Consider the following 22,377-nt stretch of genomic DNA (forward strand, 5'->3'; position numbering starts at 1 on the left):
TGTAAAGTCCCTTTGAACACACAAACTAAAATCCTTCTAAATATTGTCTGATTACTTGAAAATGCCGTCTAGATGACTAGAAAATTTCAAGATAACAATTTATAAAGTAAAAGTTATTTGTACAGTGGAGGTTTGGGATGGCTACACAGGGGAGACTGGATGTTTACATATGTGGAAAGGTGCATTTGCTGTTACTCCTCACTATTTAGTCACAGAATTTTCAGTTTTTTAGAATTTATTTATTTATTTATTTTTACTTTTCTAATTGCCAGCTGAAATGTAAAAAACTCCTGTGAAAAAAATAGAAGCTTAGCAGTACTCTACCTTGAGAGTTTCAAAACATCTACATGTGGCCAGAGTATTCATAAAATATTTTGTTCAGTCTTCTTTCCTGCACTGGGACACTAGTGCAGTTTTTTTTTAACCTCAAGAGTATCAAGAGCATCTTGCTGGAGTGGTGTGATTCTAAAGTGGCATAATTAGGGACCTGCCTGGGAGCAGGCCTTTTAAAAGAGCCACTCACTATGAGGGTAGCATTCATGCACCCCCCCCCAGAGCTCTCCACCAGCTGGTCTGGGCAATGAGCCAGCTGGTAAGAATCAGGCCGATCAGGACCACTCCATGAGCTAGCAGAATTACTTCAAAGAGTCCTCCATCTCGCACCACCGTGGAGGAACAATGTACACAGCATAGCGAGAAGCAATAGTGCAGTCACCTGACTGGCAGGGGACAGGGCTCCCCTGATGCTTTACCTGCAAAAGATAAAGGCACCTCTCCATACAGCACGGCCTACCATTAATCAGCATATAAGAACTAGCCCATCCATCCAGTACATAGTAATATTAACTGATATGAGACAGGATACTGCAATCCTAAAGGATGAGGAAAAGATGAGTCTGCTGGTCGGCTACATAAAAGCTGAAGCAAAAAGAGCTCCCCAAAATTTTGCCTTTCTGAATAATTGAAGTACGTGCATTTGGGCTTCATTTCCCCTCTCCTTCCAGCCCCTCAGAAATTCCTACAGAACCAGAATCAGTACAAGATGAAGGTGGAAGGGTATGACTGTGATGGAGGTGACAGTAATGGAGTGGCACATCAGATTGCTGCACAGATATGAGTTTAATATTAACATGCCTCCACAGAGTCCTGTGATTCTGTGAAATCCCTGTATTGTAATCCTAATTAGTATTCTGCATATTCAGTAAACACAACTTGCGTAATGCTTCCTTCCTCCGTCTCCCCAAATTTTTATATTGCAACAGTTTGTTCATGATGAAGTGCTGATCCCTACACTACAAAGGTTTTGTAGAGTGGATTTGTAATTATACAAATTTGGACTTTCCAACAAATGCATTATCACAAACACTTCCATTATAAACCAGTGAGTTTTGTCCTACATTTTTTTTTTTTTTTTTACAACTTTCTTCATCCCTCTACCTTAAATGGACCTCTTGTCTCCTACACCACCAGAAGTTTGAACACGGCTATTTTGCTCTCCCTAAGCCTCACTTCACCTAAAAATAACTTCTTGCCTTCCCTCTCCATCTCTTGGGGTTATCCTTGTCTTTTGAGTGGGTATCACTGATGCAAATTTCTGCACCTTAGAGGATAACTCTGTATTCCTCCTAACAGACTTACAAGGGAAAATTGGACTTACGCCTTTCTAGCAGCTATCCTCCAAATTTAATTTACCCCAAGCCTCAATGTTTGCTTATATGTAGGCCACATATTTCCTCCAGAATTATACTCAAGAGGGAAAAAGACTGTTTATCACTGCTCTCCTCTTACACTATATATTAGGCATTTGCATTTTTCTAAATCAGTGCTTTCTAGCATGTAGAAAATCCTCCTACTTCCTATGCTTAGTAGAAAGCATTAGATAAATTTCAATATGTAGCACACAGCGTTTGGAAAGACAGTTTTGAGACCAGCTGGATTTGTTTCTATTTGTGTTGAACATAATAAAAAGAAAACTCAATCTAAGTTAAATCTGTAACTGTTTTTGCCCTTTTTAAACTGATAATTTTTTTTACTGACATTCTACTTGCACTGTTCAGTTGCAGTCGGTGCATGCTAAATCAGAGGACAACACTTAAATCACAGTGTTTTTTGCTTATTTTCCCTCACATTACCCATTTCTTATCTCTCAGCAGTTCCTTACATATGTTTAAAAAAAGTAACTAAAAGTTACAATATTAATGATATATTTGCTAATTTATTATGTGCAATGAATTTAAAATTCATTCAGACTCAACTACAGATCCAAAGGGAGATGACCAAACTAAGAGAGTAGCACAGAAACAAGGAAATTAGGCAGATACGTTCTCTGAAACAAACTATGAATATCTTCACGCTACATTTTCCAAGTGCTGAAGAAAAGTGTGCCCACAATACCTGACCCACTCCTTTGTCTTTTGGTCTCCATAGTTTATACCATATAAATACACTCTATGTTCACCATTAGTATCTTGTCTTCCCCATGGCTACCTAAAATCTATTCAAATCTCAGACAACATATAATATTCTACATATTAAGGTTTTTTCAATGTAATTATTCCCCCCCCCCCCTTTTTTTTTTAATCCATAACATGATTTTCAATGACCAATGGCCTCTGTCAAATCAGAGCACAAGACCATATAAAATCCACACTTTCACATTTTACCTATGTATTTTATTTTATTTTTAAGTGCTTCTTCTGACAGCTAAATGCAAAAAAAAAAAAAAAAAAAAAAAAAAAAAAGATCAGGTAATTAAACTGAAATGTATACTTACTTGCCCAAATTTTATCAAACAATTACACTTCAGTGAAGTGTTCATGCTAAATAAACAAAGCTTACCTTAACAACTCAACATGCCATACAGCATGATATTTATACAACAGGCTTGGTACACACTGAGCTTAACCATTTGATTCCAGGAGTCATGATTTCCTGACATGCCATCCTAATACAGAATGCATTAGTACTAATGTTGAAACAACAGATTTCCTAACTGGAAAAAACTAGATGGAGAAAAAAATAACTAGCTAGTTCATTGTACATGCATGAACTTATGGGTTTGGAGATAATTATCTATTTATTCTAACCAAGATACAGCTCAAATTCTGACTTTATGAAAATAAACTACTTCATTAGAGGAAGTATAGGGAATATAAATAGATAAGCTTTTTTTTTTTTTTTTGTCAAAGCTTTTTGACAAAAACAAATAAGATTGCAACTAGCTGTCCAAATCACTATGTTGTGTAACCTACAACAGTACCTGTATTGTGAGTAGATAAGTCTCAACACAAGGATTTGCCTACCTGGAAGGGAAATTCCGGTGTTGTATATAAACACCCACCTGTGGTAACAAACTCTTAGCATTTACCTTTAAATTATGCTTGTGCTCTGCTCAAGTCTTTCTCATGACTGTCAGTGTAAAGAGAACAACAAAGCTGTCAGAGTCGCAGCCCCGGCTAGATGACATGAGATTATTCAGTAGCCATAAGGACAGTTATTTCCTGCCATAGGAGAACGATCTTCAGGTTATAAGAGACCAAGTGACATTTTCCCTCTATTACCTCCTGCAGAAATGCAGTAATATGGATTGAAATCCATGAAAGCCATCAGCTCTCTTCACCACACCTCAATCACATCTTGTCCAGAAAATACTGTAAAACAAAAATCTGTACTATGGAAATCTTAACCTTCCTGGGGCATTATGTTTTCTAAGTAAATGCTATTATCTTATCATACTCAGGTTAACATTATCTTTGACTCCCATCCTAAACCTGCCTTAGCTATTCTGAAATATGTCATCAACCAATGTACGTACTGACTGGATCCACTTGATGTATCAGTGTCATGAATGGCATATATAAACATCTTTCAAACACACATAATTTGGGTATCTATACATGAAAGTAAAATTGCTACTACAATTGGTACTCAAGCTTGTCAGATGGGATATTTTTCTCCTCTGTTTTGCTTAAGAAATGCTAATGATTATGCCATCTGCAGTCTGAAACCCAGAAAAATGTAAATCAGAAAGTAAAAGTAGATCAAGATAAACGTCTGGGCAAAATGATAATCTTTGCCTGTATACTGTTAACTCTCTACATATACATATATGTATAACTACCTAAACGTAAACCACTACCCCTTGAAAAAACACAGGAAAACTACTAGAAATGAAAACCTCTGCATTATAAGCTAATACAAAAGGATTTGCTGAAGAGAGCATTTTTCTTTTATAATCACTCATATGGCAAGGAGTCAGTCTACAAAGATTTTTCATGAGAAGCACATAAAAAACATTCACATTGCTGAAGAAAAATCCCAGAGGTTCTCTACAATCATCCCCTTGGTAAAAAAACAGTAGAACTTGGCCACTTACCGAACACCCTGTTTTTGCAAAGTTGTGGACACAAATTTGAAGGTTTCTTCAATAAGTTTTCAACTTGCTGATTAGCTAGTTGCTGCTGTAGGTCGCTAAAATACTTGATGCATTACAGAATATTAGGGAGAACACTTATAAATACAGCATATGGTACTTTCCCCCAAATATCCTTCAGATACAAGATGGCTACTAAAATTAATACCATTTTCCATTTTTGGCACATGGAACAATAGCGCAGTTTACATCAAAATATGAAGCACATGAGAGGTGCAGTGGCAAGGATTACCTAATACCCACATTTGCTTGCAGATGTATAAGCCAGTTTTAAAAGTTTTATAAGGTTTTTAATAGATTTACAATACAGTTCTAGCATATCTCCAGTTGCTAGATTAGTAAAATGGTCTGAAATTATCGGAAATTAGATACATGCTAATATTATTTTCTGATATTGAAAGAAGTCTGTTTCCTTAAGCACAAACACAAGCATGAGTATTTTTATCTCATAAACCCCAAATTGCTTACACATATTTTGCAATTCCTACTGCTAGGAGATTTTGGCCAAAGTTACCGTTAAATCTGGCATAATAAAATAATAGTAATGTACAAGTTTATGACCCATATTACAGTATTTGGTTAAACAGGCATCACAATGCTCAAAATGTGAATTTCCACTCCGTAATGAACAATGAAAAGCTCTGTACTAACAGTAAAAGACAGAAATAGAAAAGCTCCAAGGACTCATTTTCAAAACCTTTATATATCCTTTCCACTAAAGAAGAAAATTAAAACAGAGTTTGTGTGCTCATACCTAAATTTACATGTTATTTGATACATAAACCTAAGTCTGGAAGCATATTCCATTTTCCTCTCATTTAAAAATGAACCAAATGAAGTGTCCAAGGCTAATGAGAGGCACTGAGCACATACTGATCATCAAAGGAAAAGTTGGAAAACACAAGCAATAATCTTGGCTTTAGGGAGCACGTAACAATTCTGAAAAAGAAAATTATTTGCTTTATTTGCTTCTTCCTGCCTCATAAGTATGACTCATGAGGCACTGAACCTCCTTGGCAAAGACAAAATACAAGCCATCTCTAGAACACACCAGCCCATGACATTTATGAGGCATCAAGCCAAGGTTAGTCCTGTGGGAGTAGGAAAGCACAGACTTCCTTTCCCCATCTCATCATCCCTCTTGGCTGACTGCATGACTGTCTTTGTCTCCAGAGATGGTTGTCTTTCCTTTCATCAATGTCTACCACAAGTAGTGTACCCCCAGATCCCTTTAGACTTGACAAGATTTACCAATGGGCGAAGAACATAAGCAGAGATGATGAGCACTATTGAACTGCTGCAGTTTACAAGTTGGAGAATTAAGAGTAAGCTGGAATCGCTGAAAAAGATATACTGAGAAAACTGATGTTTTTGCTTGTTTCATGTAATTCTCTTATCATCTGGTGTAGGCCTATTTGGATACCTCAGGGTAGAAGAACCTAACTGCACATTCCCAGTACAGACCTCAACTTTCAGGCTAAGGAGCTGCAAGAATAAACTACTTTCACCATATTCATTACGTCAGTTATCTTTACGATTTGACCTTTCAAGGTCACCAATTTCCCTTCTGAAAATATAAAAAAATACACAATTCATAAGCTGATGGATTTATGACTATTTTTCTTGTGTGCCTGCAGCCCAGAAGAGATTAGCAAAGTGAAGTCAAAACTGAGAAGAGGGAAGGTGAGATGGGCCCAGGACTCTACACCTCCAGACTGGACTACAAGTACAGCACGGCAGAATGCCAACTTGACACGTTTTGGTTTTGATGTTTTTTTGGTTGTTGGTTATTTGTGTTTTTTTCCACTGTCCTTATTCACTTTCTGTAGCTTTCTTTTTATTCTGAGCTTTAAAAGCAAATTTGAAGAAAGAGGATATCAAATGTGAAATTGTGTGTCGTGCCTAACATTCCTTCATGAAATTTCACCAAGAAGACTGTGTACACAAAATTGTACACAAAAATCACACATGCAAACAAATTTTCCAATGTTCCACTGGTGCAGGATTAGACAAATTGTAATGTCCAGAGCTCTCCCTGCATTATGCTCCATTACAATTAAAAATTAGATTTAAAAAATGTTATTCTGTCAAAAAAGTGGGATTCCCAGTGGTAGGTGTTATTTGCTGAACAAAACAGAAGTATCACTTATGTTCACTCTTTGTCTGCAACAAACTGCAGCTCAGCAATTAAAACCTGCTAAAAACAGTCTGTATGCCATGAAAGAAGTGGTTTTGTCAGCAGAATGCAATTTCAGACATAACTCAGAATTAGTAACAAATGACCTATAACTTCCAAAAAAAAATTTCAAAAATAAAATGCTTCCCGTCTACGAACAATACAGTATTTTTATCAATAAGGCATGTGAAATAATTATTCAGTGCTTATCCTCCCCAAAACTTTCTGTAGCCCAGCAGCATCCAAGTGCAAAAACCTATGCCATGTATTTCCAAAAACACAGAAGCAACTCCTCTATAATTTCAAGCAGTTGAATTGGTACTTCCTGAACAATTCCCTATTCATCGCTTACATGTAGTATTGATAGACTGTGTCACTATTTCTTCCTCTATACCGTTTCACTCCTCATCTTAACACAGACACTTTTACAATTTAATCTATGTATATATATAAACAAATCGTGCCAATCCTGCAACATACCTATAAATAATTCATTAAAGCCATAGCTATTGAAGTCAATCCGCATAGACGTTTTTGTAACAGACCTTTCAAGTATCTATAATCACAAAACGCCTTTCTAACTTCTGGTAAATTCAGCCTGTGAATTAGAAGTCACCAGCATGAAGGGCTACCTCCTCCTTTATGCGAATACACAGCACTCGGCATCAGAGCACAGGCAACGACACGCACACCACACGTGTGAGCAAGCACAGCACTCTTCCTTCCAAGTGAGGCCCCAGAGGCAATGATCCTTTACTAACCTGCAGTGGTCTCTGTTTATCAGTGCCTTTAGGAGACTTCAGTCCACTTGTCTGTTGCTGTAAAAGCAGCTGTCTTGCTGCCTGGAGTGCCTAAAAGTTCATATTAAAAAAAAAAAAAAAAAAAAAAAAAAAAATGTAAATAAGTTCCACCATTTCCTAGAAAGAGATGAGTTAATCATTGTTAATGTTAGGTAAAAGTCCAACCAAACAAATGCAATCTTTGATTTGTATTTGCTAGACTTCAAGAGTCGGTTTGCATTTGTTTACTTGAAGCATAAAAAAGGTCCTTTGGAAGTACGCGTATAGGACTTCACTAGAATTTATGGATTTATGGATGTACATGAAATCCTGCAGGAAATAAAGTTAATTTGTTTAAAGTGCTTGAAGAGGAAAAATCATAAACTGCATCAATAGCCTCATTTCCACAAGGAACTTGTCTTTGAGTGTTCAACTAAAATGCCCACTCCCATGTAAATTATCATTCAATTTGCATTTTCATATTACAATTTTGAAGCAAAAGCAAGTAGACTTCAAGTGTTACCGGAAGCTGTAATTAAATTTGACAAATCAACATCAGATTATCTTGAAAGTGAATTAATAAGGATATTCATTGAAGATTAAAAACACTTTTTGTACTTGCAATTCAAGGAGAAACCTCTCCTTTGACAAAATAAAGTGCAGTTTTAATGCCAAATAAAAATGAGTGGTTTTCATTTGCATTTTTAGGGAAATCGAAGAACAAAGAAATTATTCCCCAGCCAATCGGAGCAGGCTCTGGGATGACAGCATCCCAATCAAAATAGAAAATGTTTTCATTTATTTTGTGTTTTCATTCCAGCTCAGTAAAATACAGTTAAACATATGAAATGTAAACAAACACTCAATTTAGCCAAGGAAGGCTAAACGCTATTTTTCCTTACAAAATTATTTTTAAATGCCAAGTATTATAAAATGATACCTATTAAGAAATGAAAAATAAAGAGACGTTTACAGTGAAACTACCTACTCTTTATTTTTCTTTAAAAATCAGTCCAGTAAATAGAACCTGCAGTTTTACGATGCATCGCCCTATTCTTTATGATATTCAAAACACACTGTACATAGAAAACACTGCAATAAAGGGGATTTGATCAACATTCCCTAAAATAATAAAGATTCCCAACTGATAAAGAAAGGTACAATTTTGATTAGACTCAAATGAGCTGGTTTTTAAGATAGTTTCTAGTATCCATGACAACAGTTGCTTTGACAAGATGTGCATATGGCATTACACTGCCAGCTGGTGTGAACAATGTTTGAACTACTGCATTGAGATGCTGAGCAAACAGAAAAAGTTGCCACGTCTTAACCCTCAGGGAAGGCAGTCATCCCCTGATCAATTATGAAAAGACAGAGAGAGGGCTGCTACAGTCTGGCTCCAAGCAAGTTTTCTGAGGAGGCAGGCAGACACAGAAAACCAAAGTAAACAAACTGAATGCACTAGCACCATCTCCTAACAACATTGATTCGTCTCCCTGTAGAAGGCTCTGGTACAAAGTTTGCAGAGCATACTTTTAACATTTGGAGACATTCTCACAACAATCCCCTTATTGTTTCATCAAATTCTCAAGTAATTACAGGTCAGCTTTACAAAGACTATACATTCCTCAGAACCTAAGCAACCAGACACACATAACTAGCTTTTCCCCTCCAAAAATAAATAAAAGTTAACATATTTCAAAGTGCACTTGAAATATTTTGTTACCAAGGAATCACTAGATGCCTGGTTTCCTGTGTGAACAGCACAATCTTTTCTACACTCGCAGCTCTTGAGCAGACCCTAAAGGAGAGCCCTGCTCTGTCTGAGACCGGAGATAAATAACTGTTGATTTCAGGGGCACCAGGAACTGGTCCCAACATCTTGCAGTGGTTTAAACAGAAAACATGGACTAAATTCATGAACAGAACATCTACAGCAAATTTATAATCCTTCCTAATCTAAAAGTCTCTGAAAGGGAAACTCGATTGAAGGAGAGAAAACTATTGTGCTTCTGAATTAATAGGAGACTGTACAGCAAAACAAACCTCCCTAAACAGGAGGATATGACTACAAGAACAACTGAAGAGATCTGGAATTAGATGATGGGGGGGGGGGGGGGGGGGGGGGAACCATAAAATAATTATTTTTATTTATGATAATAGCAGAAAATTCATTGCATGGGCTTTATCTGGGAAATAAACTGCAATTCTTCAATGCCAATGAATACTCTAAATACAGTGAGCACTGCGAGTTGTTTCAGTAAAGTCATCCCACACCAATACAAAAAAGAAGCAAGCAAGCATCTGGTAAAGCTGTACATTTAGAGTACTTGAGAATGAGAGGATTATAGTATGATGTGGCTTAGATTTAAGCTAGCCAGCATAATTTCCAATTGTGGCTTGCATACCTCCATGGAATCCGTGTAAGAAAGTACGAATTCCTACCACTAACTACAAAGAGTCCCACTTTATGAAGAAGCAAGGCAGCACAACAGGATGTGTTTGCATAAAAGCCTCTTCTACTTAAACTATTTTGTTTTATATATGCCGATTGAGATATTTTTAAAGGAGTAAAGGCTCATCTTTTAATACAGAACGACTTACAAATGATGACTACCTGAATACTTCAGTGATCTTATTGTGGCAGTTTAGATTACTGTAAACACCGGAGACAGAAGAAGAACAGAAAACAATTTCAAGAGATCAGAGATGATTTAAAACTCATAAGGAGAAATCACTGTCAGCCTTTGTTCTTATAGCAGTTGTCATATAGTGCCTTTTCCTCCCAGTGTGCCGCTTAACTTTAGATACTGCTACCTAGTAAACAACCTCCCAGAAACAGGTCGTTAATTTCAAAGAATTATTACTGACATTATTTGCATGTGAGGACTATGAGACTGTAGAACATTAAGTTCTACCAATTCATTTGCTGCCATTAAATCTTTGCAAAATAAATTGACAGCTTGAAAGCACCTTTCAAAATTAATAGTTTAACGTGTACACTTCAAGTAAGCCCCAATCCCACATATCATCTCTTCAGCGCACTAATGTGATAATAACCTGTGGTCTAAAAGCAGTTCAGTGAAGACAAACTAACAGATGTTTATAAACCTGGCAGAGCAAAATCATGTTGAGTCCTACCTCAAATTAACAGCAGCAAGACTGGATAGTAAGGCAGTCAAAATCATACCTAGTTTCCAATAACATTTGTTTCAGATTTGGTAGGGGCTTTTCCTAAATTGAGTTATGTAAATCAGTAAAACTATAGAAAAGCCAGCATGGACAAAAACAACACAAAGAACTAAGGATTAGAAATAATTTTAATAATGCAAATGAAAATCATTACAATGTTCCAAGCAGTGGCTGTATAAGCAGGAAATTTGGGCATATGGTTTCCAGAACTCACTATGTCTTCTAGTAAAATATTTATTGGGAACACTACTTCTTAATATTTACTGCGCAGCTTTGGCATAGCTGAAATGTAAGCAGAACAAAAATGAAATTAATTGCGTATAACTCACCCTATTAAACTTGATAAATTGCAGTAGATTTTGTAATTTGTTGGAAATAATTCTAAGAGGCACAACTTGCTTTTATTTTGTAATCCAAACGGTCATATTTGATTTAAGAATGTATTAGAATAATTTGTAAAAGTTTTCTCATTTTAATAAAGTGAAAGTTGCCACTAAAAGGAGGCAAACTGATCGCGTTGTTTTTTTATAAAGTCAACATAAGTGTATTTTTAGGAAACAGATGTCACTCATATCTTTCCTTTAAAAATAGGAATGTTTAACCTATCAGCCTGTTGCATTTGAGACGCAAAAATGAAAAATGACATCTACGCCCATTAATATCGTCAATGTATAAACAGCACAGCGTGACACATTCTTGAGAGCTGAAGGCTACGAAATCTCTCTGAAACATAAATAACAAAGCACTCAGAAGCATATTTGATGTTGATATTCATCTCTGAGAAAAACACTGCTGCCTGGGCTTCTTATGAAAATAGATGCAGCCCAAATAGATCTCCTGTAATTGGTTTCAGATAGCGAGGTCAAAAGAAATATGATACAAGAAACTATTATGTGGAACAGGCGAAACAAGAATGTTTATACAGGCACTCCCTATTTATACTGACAAGAGGTGTATGCTTTGCAGATAACCAGAACCAAAAATCTTGCCAGAAGACAACCAGATTCTGTCCTTTTTCTAACTCCAAATCCCTGTTTTATTTTTTTCGTATGGCTGCGTACTCTAACATTCCTGCTGAACAAAAAATAAGTTTCTGAACATTAAATAACTTTCCAAATGGCTGCATATGTCAAACAAGAGCCATCTCGCTGGTAGCACTATGGAACCGAAACGTATCAACATGCTAAGCTGGATTTAAGGCCAAAGACTGCACTGCACTGGTTGAATAACAAGTTAACCGAATGATTACACGGCCACATTTATTATAAAAATCACTTCAGTAGAACCTCTGCCCCTCACGTCCTGCTGTGTCCATCCTCCAGCTGGCTCAGCCCAAGAAGCTCAGAATTACCCACAGTCATGTGAGATCTGTGAAAGACTCTGACAGAAGGATAATGCCGCTCAAAGCTCCCTAATAGCCTTCCAACACTACTGCTAAACTTTTGTCTCTCGCTGACTGTATTTTCCCTGAAAGTTCTCTAATGAGTATCACAGCCAGTCAGCATGGCAGCTTATAATCTTTCCAAATGGGGTAGCAAAGCATTTAACTCTATTCAAAGAATCTTTAATTTAAGATGATCCATCTGCTTTCCAACTGCAGTCCCTCCAGGAGAGCTGACAGGAAAAGCCAACACCCACACACCCTAACGCATCTTTATTTACCTTACTGAGCAATGCTGAAGTACACGAAGAAGATAAAATCTTTGTCTCTAAACTGTGTGGGGAAGATTAAACCCAAAGGTCTGCTGGCTGAGGACAAACATTCCCCATCTGAGAGCCTATAAAGTGAAGCCCTTAACTTAACAAAACTTAAATTGAAGCCACACAACCAGTCTTATTTCATTTACGAATGGTAGGCTGAACAACTATCACAGTATTTCCTTACAGAACTACAAACGAGGTAACAGGTAGCTAAGGCTGTATTCCACTAGGAGTACCTTATCTAAGGAATCAAAATGGTCATTAAGAATCAAGAAGAAATTCACTCAACCCAGCATCAAAAACATGTAAACAATCCAACAAATATATATATAGATATAGATATAGATATAGATATAGATATAGATATAGATATAGATATATATGTCTGTCTTCTGCATATCCATCAGAGGCTGTAGACAGCCAGGATGTGCAACTGGATCAATTTCAGCTGTCAGACTGCAGGGTGTTTCAGCTCCGCCTAATATTAGAATGCAAACCTTAAGACAAAAAAAGGCTTAAAAGTGAAGTAATTTCAAGAAGAAACAGCCCTTGATGCTGCATTACCATCCTGAGCATTCCTACCACAAGCCTGAGAAACAGGAGAGAATTCAGCAACTAACCTTCCTCAACTGCACTTCCAGAAGGTGGTGGTGGCCACTCAGTGCTGCACTGTGCTCAAGCCTGTGGGATGTGAACACTGAATATAGTTGAAAATACCTACTGTATCTGTGGAAAAAAAATATGCCCAGTTCCTAGATCCTAACAGAATCACGCATGAAAGAGACCCTGAACTGCTCAGAGAGAAAATACTGTTTGTCCACGACAGCAACCCTTTGAGCCTGGAGAATTTCAAGATAAAAAGGCTTGGAAGGACAGGTGGCAATTGGGCAGAGCTGTTCTGGATCACCATTTTCTAACTTACGTAGTTACACTCCTCATATGCCTCATCTCAGGAATGTAAGAATTTTACTCTGTCTGGATCTCATTTCCTTGGAGTGAAGGCATTTATTTTATTACTTTATTATTTTACTAGTTTTGCTGAAGATGATTCTGCCAGTTTCAGCATTCTGAGGGTCTCATTTTGATTTAGTTCCACGATCCTCCTTGCAGTACAAACAACAATTGAAGAAAACATCTTCAATCTACCTGAGTTTCTGTTCTTCCCTGATGTTATCCGGGATTAATTTGCAACCGAAGAGAAAAAGTAGCAGTAATAAACTGATGAATGCAACATGAAGTCTCATAATGCTGTTTAATAAAAGGAAATTAATCACATAATTGTCATAAACCTATTTTCAAACAGCAATCTATCAGGGAGAAATTATGCATCTGTAGTTATTGACCTTTCATTTTACCATGACTGATTTGTAATTAGACCAGTTTTGTGAAAAATAATAGTTAATTACCAGATTTTTTTCACTCTAATTGTTTCAGCAATTTGTTGTTGTTGTTGTTGTTGTTTTGCTTTGTTTTGTTTAGTGGCATAACTTTTCCCCATGTGAAGTATGCTAAATAAATACAGGGCACTAATAACTAAGCAGCTAACATATTTCATTTTATAAAGCCAAATTTAGCTTTCCTCTACATAACCCAATCTAACAGATACTAAATACTGTTTCAAAAACAACTCTTTTATTTTTCCTGCTCGTTCTTTGGTTGACCTAGAGCTAGGCACAAAATACCCCTAAAAGCGGCTTGTTTCAACTCCTGCAGTCATTAGGAGGGCTTCTCCCTGTAGACATCAATCTGCATTGGTCATTAGGGATACATGACAGACCATGCATAACATGTTCCATGAGAGCAAACTCAAATGGTGTCTCCAAAGCTCAGACCACCTAAAGAATGCAAATGTCAAGGGTTAGGAGATGTGTGAGCCCATAGCAGCGAAGTTTCATAGTTTCATAGTTTCATAGTTTCGTGCGGGTTGGAAGGGACCTTAGAGATCATCGAGTCCAGCCCCCGGAATTCGAGCCTCTGTGTAGCAGAGCGGCACTTCTACCACTTGCGCCACAGGGGGGATTCGAACTCCGGGCCCCAGTGTTGCACTCTATTCCGACATTTTTCTTCCTTTTATCCTACATTTGTGAATTTAGCTTTCCTTTAGTAAAGACATAAGGCAGTCCAACTCAACTTCATTCATACTACTTACAGTGCATAGCAACTAAAGGAATTATCTACATGGAAAATAAAAACAGTGCAAACACCTAATACCAGTGTCAAATATTGACAAATGCCCTGCGCTCAACTATTTAATGCCTTCTATAAAGGTAGGGCATGCAGTAGAAAAATGAAAAGTTGATCTCATGTAGCAATGGCTTCCATTTACCAGTTTTCCATGTGAAAATTAATATAAACTATTTCACATGAAAATCAGCTAGCACTTACGCAAAAGCTATTTAAGTGTGATGGGCAGATCAGCCATTCCAGGTGTGAATTTTGAAGAAAAGAAAATTCCTAGAATGATAATAATTTCATAGATAATATTGCATTCATACTGTATACATAATATTGTATGAAAATATGCATCTTACAATACGCATTTTACAAATGTATGCGAATAGTTGACTTGAAATATGTTGGTTAGCAAAAGGCCCTTCAGGTCTGTCAACTAGAGACTAAACTTACTGGCTGTGAAGACCACTTTCAGATAAAGCAATAATCTGGAAGGGAACAGTGTTGTCTTGGGTGGAATATAGTTTGATAATTTATTTTATTTTTATTTTATATTTTTATTTTATTATTTTATTTATTAATGATGTAAATGAAAACAGAAGCAGCCCCATTCATACTAAAATCAAAACACAGCAAATGAGAGAGGAAGAAAAAGCACAACCAAGGGAAGCGCTGTAACAATAGGCTTTTGGAAGTCTGCGGTTTCAACTGATATAAATCTGAAAAGGAAATTCAGAGATAAAAGACAATGAAATCTTCATGGAGATCTTTAAGCAAATGATCAACAAAAATCACACAATGAAGATATAAGCTAAAGAACAAGGTGAGATAGCTATAAAACAAAAGGAGACGAGTACTCATTTTGTTCTGGCCCAGAGCAAGACTCCTAGATCAGAACGTGAAATGTGAAAGGATAGATGTGAGGTTTTGATTAGTCTTACTAAGTAATATGAAGAGGTAAGTTTTGACTGGTAACAGAGGTCTGGCACAAAGCATCCTAATACCTGATTCCTCATTCTCGTGCCCTGCAAGCTATAAAACAAAGCTATCCATCAAACAATATGAATCTACATAGTGCCAAAGTAATTATAAATAAACTTGCAGTAATTGTAAGAATCAAAATCTCTCAGCCACTCAAGATGTGAAGAATTATATATTTACCAAAGAGTCATTGATTTGAAGGGATCCAATTATTTGGACGAGAGCTGGTTTGATTTTCCACTGCCCTTACAAATCCATGGCCAGACAAATGAGTAAGAATGCAACTACAAAAACAAATATTAACAAAATGGTCTTATCAGGTTTGAGTTGAATGGGGGGAAGGCACAACAGCCACTACTGAAAAATACAATGAGAATTAGTGGAGGAAAACAAAGTTGACACCAGGGTTTCACATTAGATATAATAAATATAAAATTTATTTTAAAATCATTTTTAATAGATCTAATTCTTGAAGTTCATTTATAAGGACATAATTTAAAGAAATCTCAGATTTAAAACAAGCATTTATGTTGAACAATAATAAAGATAGAAGTAAGTCTGTGCTGTCATATTATACTGGGGTATGCACATAGAAGTGTCATATATAAAAAAGGCACTTCATTTCTTTCACTTTTTTCAACATTTTTAAAGAGTCAGCTGGAGAACTGTAACCATTTTGGGGCACAGTGCTTCAAAGCATTGGATGTCCTGAACGGTGACCAGAAAAGAGCAGTAAGAATGACCAAGAAATCCAATCTATGGAATAGCAAAATCTGATGGTAAAAAGAGAGAGACGAAAAAAAAGCCTAAAGTAGTAGCAGTCTTCAGCAAGTATCCATGCAGAAAGAACTGCAAGTACAGCATGGGTAAGATATGTAGAAGCAACCTTAAAGTGAATTCATGAAGGTTTAATTACACTGAAGAAGAAATTCTTAAGGATACGAAAGGAGTACACCACATCCTTTAGAGATGACAGAATCTTTCTCATTGGATCTGTTTGAGAAACGTCTTCAGGAAGAATCGTGATTATGCTGTGGGACAGAGATCTTCACACGCACCTTCCATCCCTATTTTATTTGATTGTGTGGTTCATTTGATTCCCGTGAAAGTACGCCAAGTTTGGATTACTGTGATGTCTAACACCTTGCTACATTTCAAATAACACCATGCTCTCATAAACTGAGTATCATGAAGCTTCAGCATGATTTGTTTCTATGGTAAGTTAACAGCAGCATGAGCTGTGCCTACGGAATCACACTTTGGAATTTTCCGATAGTACATGGTCATGTTTGCGTTTATGAGACTAACCTTGAGATTTTGAACCAAACATAAAAGTACTTTATACAGAATGGGATATGGGCTAAAATTAAGCACTGTGTGCCTCAACAGCAGTTTGATCCTCCTGGACAGAAATTTTTTGTCCTTACCACTAAGTAAGGGCATGACAGCAGCAGAAACCAAGATTTTCCTGATAATACATTTCTTCTTGTAAATACAGGCCGGGATGAAAAAGAGAGACAGGATGAGGACAGAAAACAAGGGAAGAAATGGGATGTGAAGCACAGTTTGACCAAGTTGAGCTCTGTAGTTCCACACAAAGCAACTGATTCTGTATAATTTATTCTGAATTTAAATCTAGAGCTACAAGGCAAAACACAATGAGTATCTTTGATAAACTGATTTCAATCATGTTTTAACTAAATAATTTGATAAAAAATCACTACAGCCTAAGCCACTTAAAAAAAATCACTCTTTATTGCTAAGACTAAATCAACTGAAATCCTACTGAATAAACATGAATGTAAAAAGGAGATACGATGATAGTAATTTTATTTGTAATTTTTCAGCAGTTTTGCTAATCCTTTTCTTGGAGAGAGAAGCACACCCCCTTTGGATTTGGTGTTAAAAATAAGAAGTAAAAACACTGATACGAGAGAAAGAAGAACAACATGCAAATAAACTGCCCATTTGCTAGACGCTGGACTTATGAATGGTAACATTTAGCAATATTCATGAGTGTTTCGATAACACAAAGTGTAAGGCTTGATTAAAAAAAAACCCTGGAATAATACTGCAGCATCAAAATCTGTTTCTATGTGTGGACAGTGAGGCTCCAGGGGAATCTCTGTGCCATGATCACAAATCAATTTACATGTCTGTACGTGTGAAGTAACACAGGTATTCACACAAACACTTTCAACTAAATACCTGTTTTCTTGAAGGAAATGCTTATAATCTGTGGAAAACCTAACAAAAAGCAGCAGAGGTAAGCTCTGCATCTTTCTGAAAGAGTTACTGCACTTGTGGTCTACACCTGGGCTTCCAGGATTACTCTGGTTGCCTTCCTCTCAGATTGCTTTTAACTCCTTCGGTGCATCTGATTTCACGCTGACCTAGCAGGCACAACCCGATACGCAGACCTCTATCTCTGAAGAAGGCAGTACAGCAGCAAGAGCCCCAGTCCTCAGGTTCTCACTGCATATGGCAAAGGAATTTGCTCTGAAGGGTAGCCTTAATAGACTGTAGAGCTGAGAAAGAATTCTCCACGTTGGGGACTTTTAAGAGTGTAGACTGTAACAGAGAAATGACAAAGAGCTTTAATTTTAAGCTAAAATGCAAGTGAAGACAGGCAGGCAAATGTCCTCAGGCTCCTCATCCTAGTTTCAGCCCTTGTGAGGAGATCTGGTAGGGAGAATATTCTTTATGATTAGAAACTTGAAGGGATGAAAAAGAAAAGACCTGAAGCTAGTAAAAATGTTTTGCAGAAGAGAAACAGAGAGACATTTTGCAGTTCCCAGGGCATTTAGGTGCTGGAGAAATGATAGCAACTGTATGAGGAATTCCCAAGGAGTATACATGAGCAACACAACAGGTTAGGCAACTGAACTAAAAGTAAGTGTTCATCAAGCTTGCCCAGGGAAAAATGATCCTTATTATAATGTCTTGGTACCCACAATAATATTCATAAATGGCAAACTAATCAGGGAATTATAATAATAAATATGCTCAGGGACATTATCGTCTTTAGATGCATTTGTAAAAAAGCAGACACACCCAGCTGTGTCAGTGCCAAACATATGTAATATTTCACATGAGATAAAGTCTCTTCTGGCATCAGATCGTAAGAACTTCATCAGAACCACATATTATATATTGCATCATTACTACCACTAGTATCCACATTCAAATAAACCACTAGAAACCTTAGTCACATAATCAGAATATGCACAAAATGAAGTTCAGATAGAAAATTCACTCCTTCTGTCCTTTTTAATACTCTTTTGCTCTACAAATAAAGCCTATATCTTAGCATTCCTCTGTCATGTCTGGTCATCAGCTTCTTACCATCAAATCTCAGCTACTGGTCTTCTCTTTTAAAGTCATAACTCAGTACATTTTCCACCTAGCTCAGATTTTAGGTCCTTGTGTTTTTCAGATCTTTTCCATAACATCTGCTTGCATCTTCTTATAACATTTTAAACCTCATCAATTTCTACAATTGTTTACACAAATTTTGAGTCTTTCTCTACAGCTTTCTTTCATGTACAGAATCAAATCACCATATATATTGTGTATGTGAAAACATTACTATGCTGCTTTCTCTTTATCTGCTCTGCCCGTATAACCCTCGCCCCAGGACTGCATCATCCACACAGGAAGAGCTGGTTTATCACCTGCCTCCCCTCATGGCAGCTAGACAGCACGGGAAGGGAACAATAGAAAGCTACATCTCCCACTTCATCTTCATGCATAATTGGAAACTAGTATCTACCCATGCAGTAATTTTCTTATCCGAGTTAGCTGTTTTCAGTACTTCAGTTAATTTCAAAGACAGCAGAACTAATAGTCAGGTTGGCATTTTGGATTAAGTAAAAGTACAAGGGTACTATAGAACTTGGAGGCATTGTCTGGATTAAGGAATGATTATTAATATCCAATAATAAATGATTATCATCATTTTTAACCTTAGGTGTGATGATCTGCAACTGATTTACTGCTTCCAACAATGTCTTTGTTTTAATTCACTAGGAGTCAGTGCAGCTTATCTATGAACACTCATCCCTGTTTTCTTCCTATCATCTGTTCTTTGTAGAAGGACTTGGAAGTGTCACGTGAAACAAACAAGGATCTATTCCTGATGAGGTATTTTCATAATATTCTAGTGTTACGATCTATAGCAAGTATTACTTTAGTTATTATTTAAGAACATACAATATCCTGCTTATTAGAAACTTAATTTCCATTTTACATGACAAATGTACATACTTCCTGCTCCAAGATTTGGAAAATAAAGTAATACAGACACAGTATTAGAGCATTTTTTGTTGAAGACCTTGCCTTCCATAAGAGAGAGATCTGGATTATATCTATTAATCTGCTGCAGTTCCCAGGGCTCTGCTTGTGCTGTACCACAATGAGCCAACAATATAAATGGGAGAGAGACCAATTCATGTCAAGACTTTGGGATTGCTACGAAATGCTTTCTGGAGCAGAGTTTATGGTGTAACTCTTATGTAGATACCTGAACTCAGAGCAGAGGCCAACAGCTGAAGCAGGTTTTTTATTTCACACGAATGACAGAGGTTCTCATCCTTTTCTCCACCAACCCTTGGCTTCATTAATATCATTAAGACATCAGCGCTACAAGGACTCTAATAGTTACAAAAAAAGCCATACACAGTGAACTACTGAAAATGCTATTAAGACAAAATGACTCCTACTAGCTCTCTCAAGCTTCATCTACACTGATAAATTGTTCTGTTCTGGTAAGCTGTGAGCACAGCTCCTGACTGACTTTCTGACTTCTGCTGACCTGCACTCTCTTAAGCAACTCCCATGCACAGTTCTGCAAGCACAGTCCCACTAGGGATCTCTATGCAATCCCTGTAGTTTGGGGGCTAAAAGGCCCATTAGCTCAGGGGCGTCTCATCCCACACCAGTCCAGTTTGCACACTGGAGCACCAAGTTTACTGGTACAGGTCCTGTCTGTGTGCTGAAAACAGTTTAGCTGTGTCTTGTTCTAGAGACTCTCAGCTGAGATAGTCAAGATGTGATTTTAGATGACCTGGACAAGATTCAAAGGAGCTTGATTTTGTAGCACAACAGGCAAGGAAAACAAATCCTTTTCATAAACAACAGCAATAAACAGTCTTTGGAAGGGGGAGGAAAGAGGAAGTTTCATTCTGGAGGTAATAAATGAGAATCTCAAACAACATCCCATAGTACCTGCTGCTGAGTTGTCAGTGCTGGCTTTGTATGGCCCCCTTGTGCAACTTGGGTGAGTTTCAGTTCTGATGTCAAACATTTGACATCAGCCACAGTTTAATGAGAAGTCTGCTTTCTTAGGAGCCAAAAAGCAGAACTATCTTTGAAACACTGAATGCAAAGAGGCTTAGGAAATTCTTCAAAAATAACAACCTCTGATATTTTTCTTTATAATTTTCCGTGTCAGAATCCGAGAAGATTCTGATTAGAAGCCTTGTGTCTTTGTAAGTGGCTGAATTATCTGTTCATTATAAAAAGTAAAAAAAAGTGAACCACAGAAAGACTGTATGGACTAACGCTGCAAAGACACTGAGAGTCATGATGGAACAGAGAAACAAAATGCAAACACTGTGATAAATGTTGAAGAGAAATTAAATTTCTGCCTGACTAGAAGGCATTGAAAAGACCTCTTATTAGTAATCAAGAGTGTAACAGCCAGGCCAGCACAGTATCATTGAGACAATATATCCTAGTGACTGGAGATGATCACACTAGTCAGGAAAATAAATTAATTTTACTTAAGCTGGCTTCCTTTATCTTCAAGACAAGTGTTTCTTTGACTTGTCTGACACAGTTAAAGCAGTACAGATACTCCCTTTATTACAAGCAGCACTGGCAGATGCCGAAACTACAAAGTGAGCACTTTCACTGCACGAGTAAGCACCATTTCCAGAAATATGTAGCAGCCACATGGAATGCACCCAAGCTTTTACATCACCTTGCAAGACAAGTCACATCATCATCTCCATTTGAAAGTATTTATGTTGTGAATTAATTGAATTCCAAAGCAGACTCTTTGCAACAAAACTAAAGTTCCCAATCCTAAGAGCAACAGCTGAAGGAATTTTCACCTATAGCAATGACTATAATTGTTGGAAGAAGATGTTTCTGAAGCTTGGCCAAGTTCCTCAGCTTCTGCATTACAAAATATGAGGGGTTTTTTTGTTTGTTTTTAGACACAGTTCTGCTGCATTTTTATATTTTTTAGAATTAAATGCTTCACTGAGAAGTGATGCATACTCCATAATACGTTTATTTATTTTCCAGTTCTCCAAATATCCCATAATAATTCTGGCCTAGCAGAACTCCAGGTATTTTTCTAGGTGTTACAAGAAGTCAAAATAATTACAGTTAAAGCTCCAACAAGACAGTTTTATAAAAGTTAAGAATGATTGATAAGAACAGTATTTATACTTGAGAACAAAGAAGGGGATTCAACAACCTACATTCATGCAGTCATAAATTATTGTGCTGTATCAAACCTGTCACAAGCCATATGTATTCACCCATACTGTAATACAGCTTCAGCAAGCTTCCTGAACTTCTCAGCTAAAAAGCAGTATTTTGGGAATAGAGGGAATTCAGTGTTTTGTGCAGTAGCCTTTAGTATTTATTCAAAATGAAAGAACTAGGAGGACCAAAGGAAGACAGAAGGAGATCTGGTCCTGCACCCAGCCTTGCATTTCTTGAACCGCTTTCCACGTAGAAAAGAATAAAAGCTTCTGACAAGCAAAGAATGAAGGGACAGGTCAAATCTGTGTTTGATTAAGTGGTTATATTGTTAAGCTTTACCATATGTTGACTGTCCAAAAGATTATAAGTAAAATTGAATATAACATATTTTTATACAGAGAAGTGTTCAACCAGTGTAAATTAGCTGCAATTAAACTCTGCTTTTG

General features: G+C 36.9%; 1 protein-coding gene across 44 annotated transcripts in view; it reads right to left on the reverse strand.

The window, feature by feature from the left end:
• The window catches only part of FOXP2 (forkhead box P2), a 389,891-nt gene that overhangs the window by 109,157 nt on the left and 258,357 nt on the right, over positions 1 to 22,377 (reverse strand). For 37 of the 44 annotated variants that reach the window (XR_014940862.1, XR_014940893.1, XM_085531421.1 and 34 more), the window contains one exon: positions 7,370 to 7,459. The exons of the other annotated variants lie outside the window; for them this stretch is intronic. Coding sequence is in view for 24 of the 37 variants with exons in the window: in XM_085531421.1 (XP_085387547.1) it covers positions 7,370 to 7,459 (90 nt within the window). In the remaining 13 variants the exon portion in view is untranslated. The remainder of the gene's footprint in view (positions 1 to 7,369; positions 7,460 to 22,377) is intronic. 44 annotated transcript variants of the gene reach the window in all.

This window comes from Coturnix japonica, chromosome 1 (assembly GCF_054131305.1).
Source record: "Coturnix japonica strain WE chromosome 1, WE-NBRP24, whole genome shotgun sequence".
Lineage (NCBI taxonomy): Eukaryota > Metazoa > Chordata > Aves > Galliformes > Phasianidae > Coturnix > Coturnix japonica.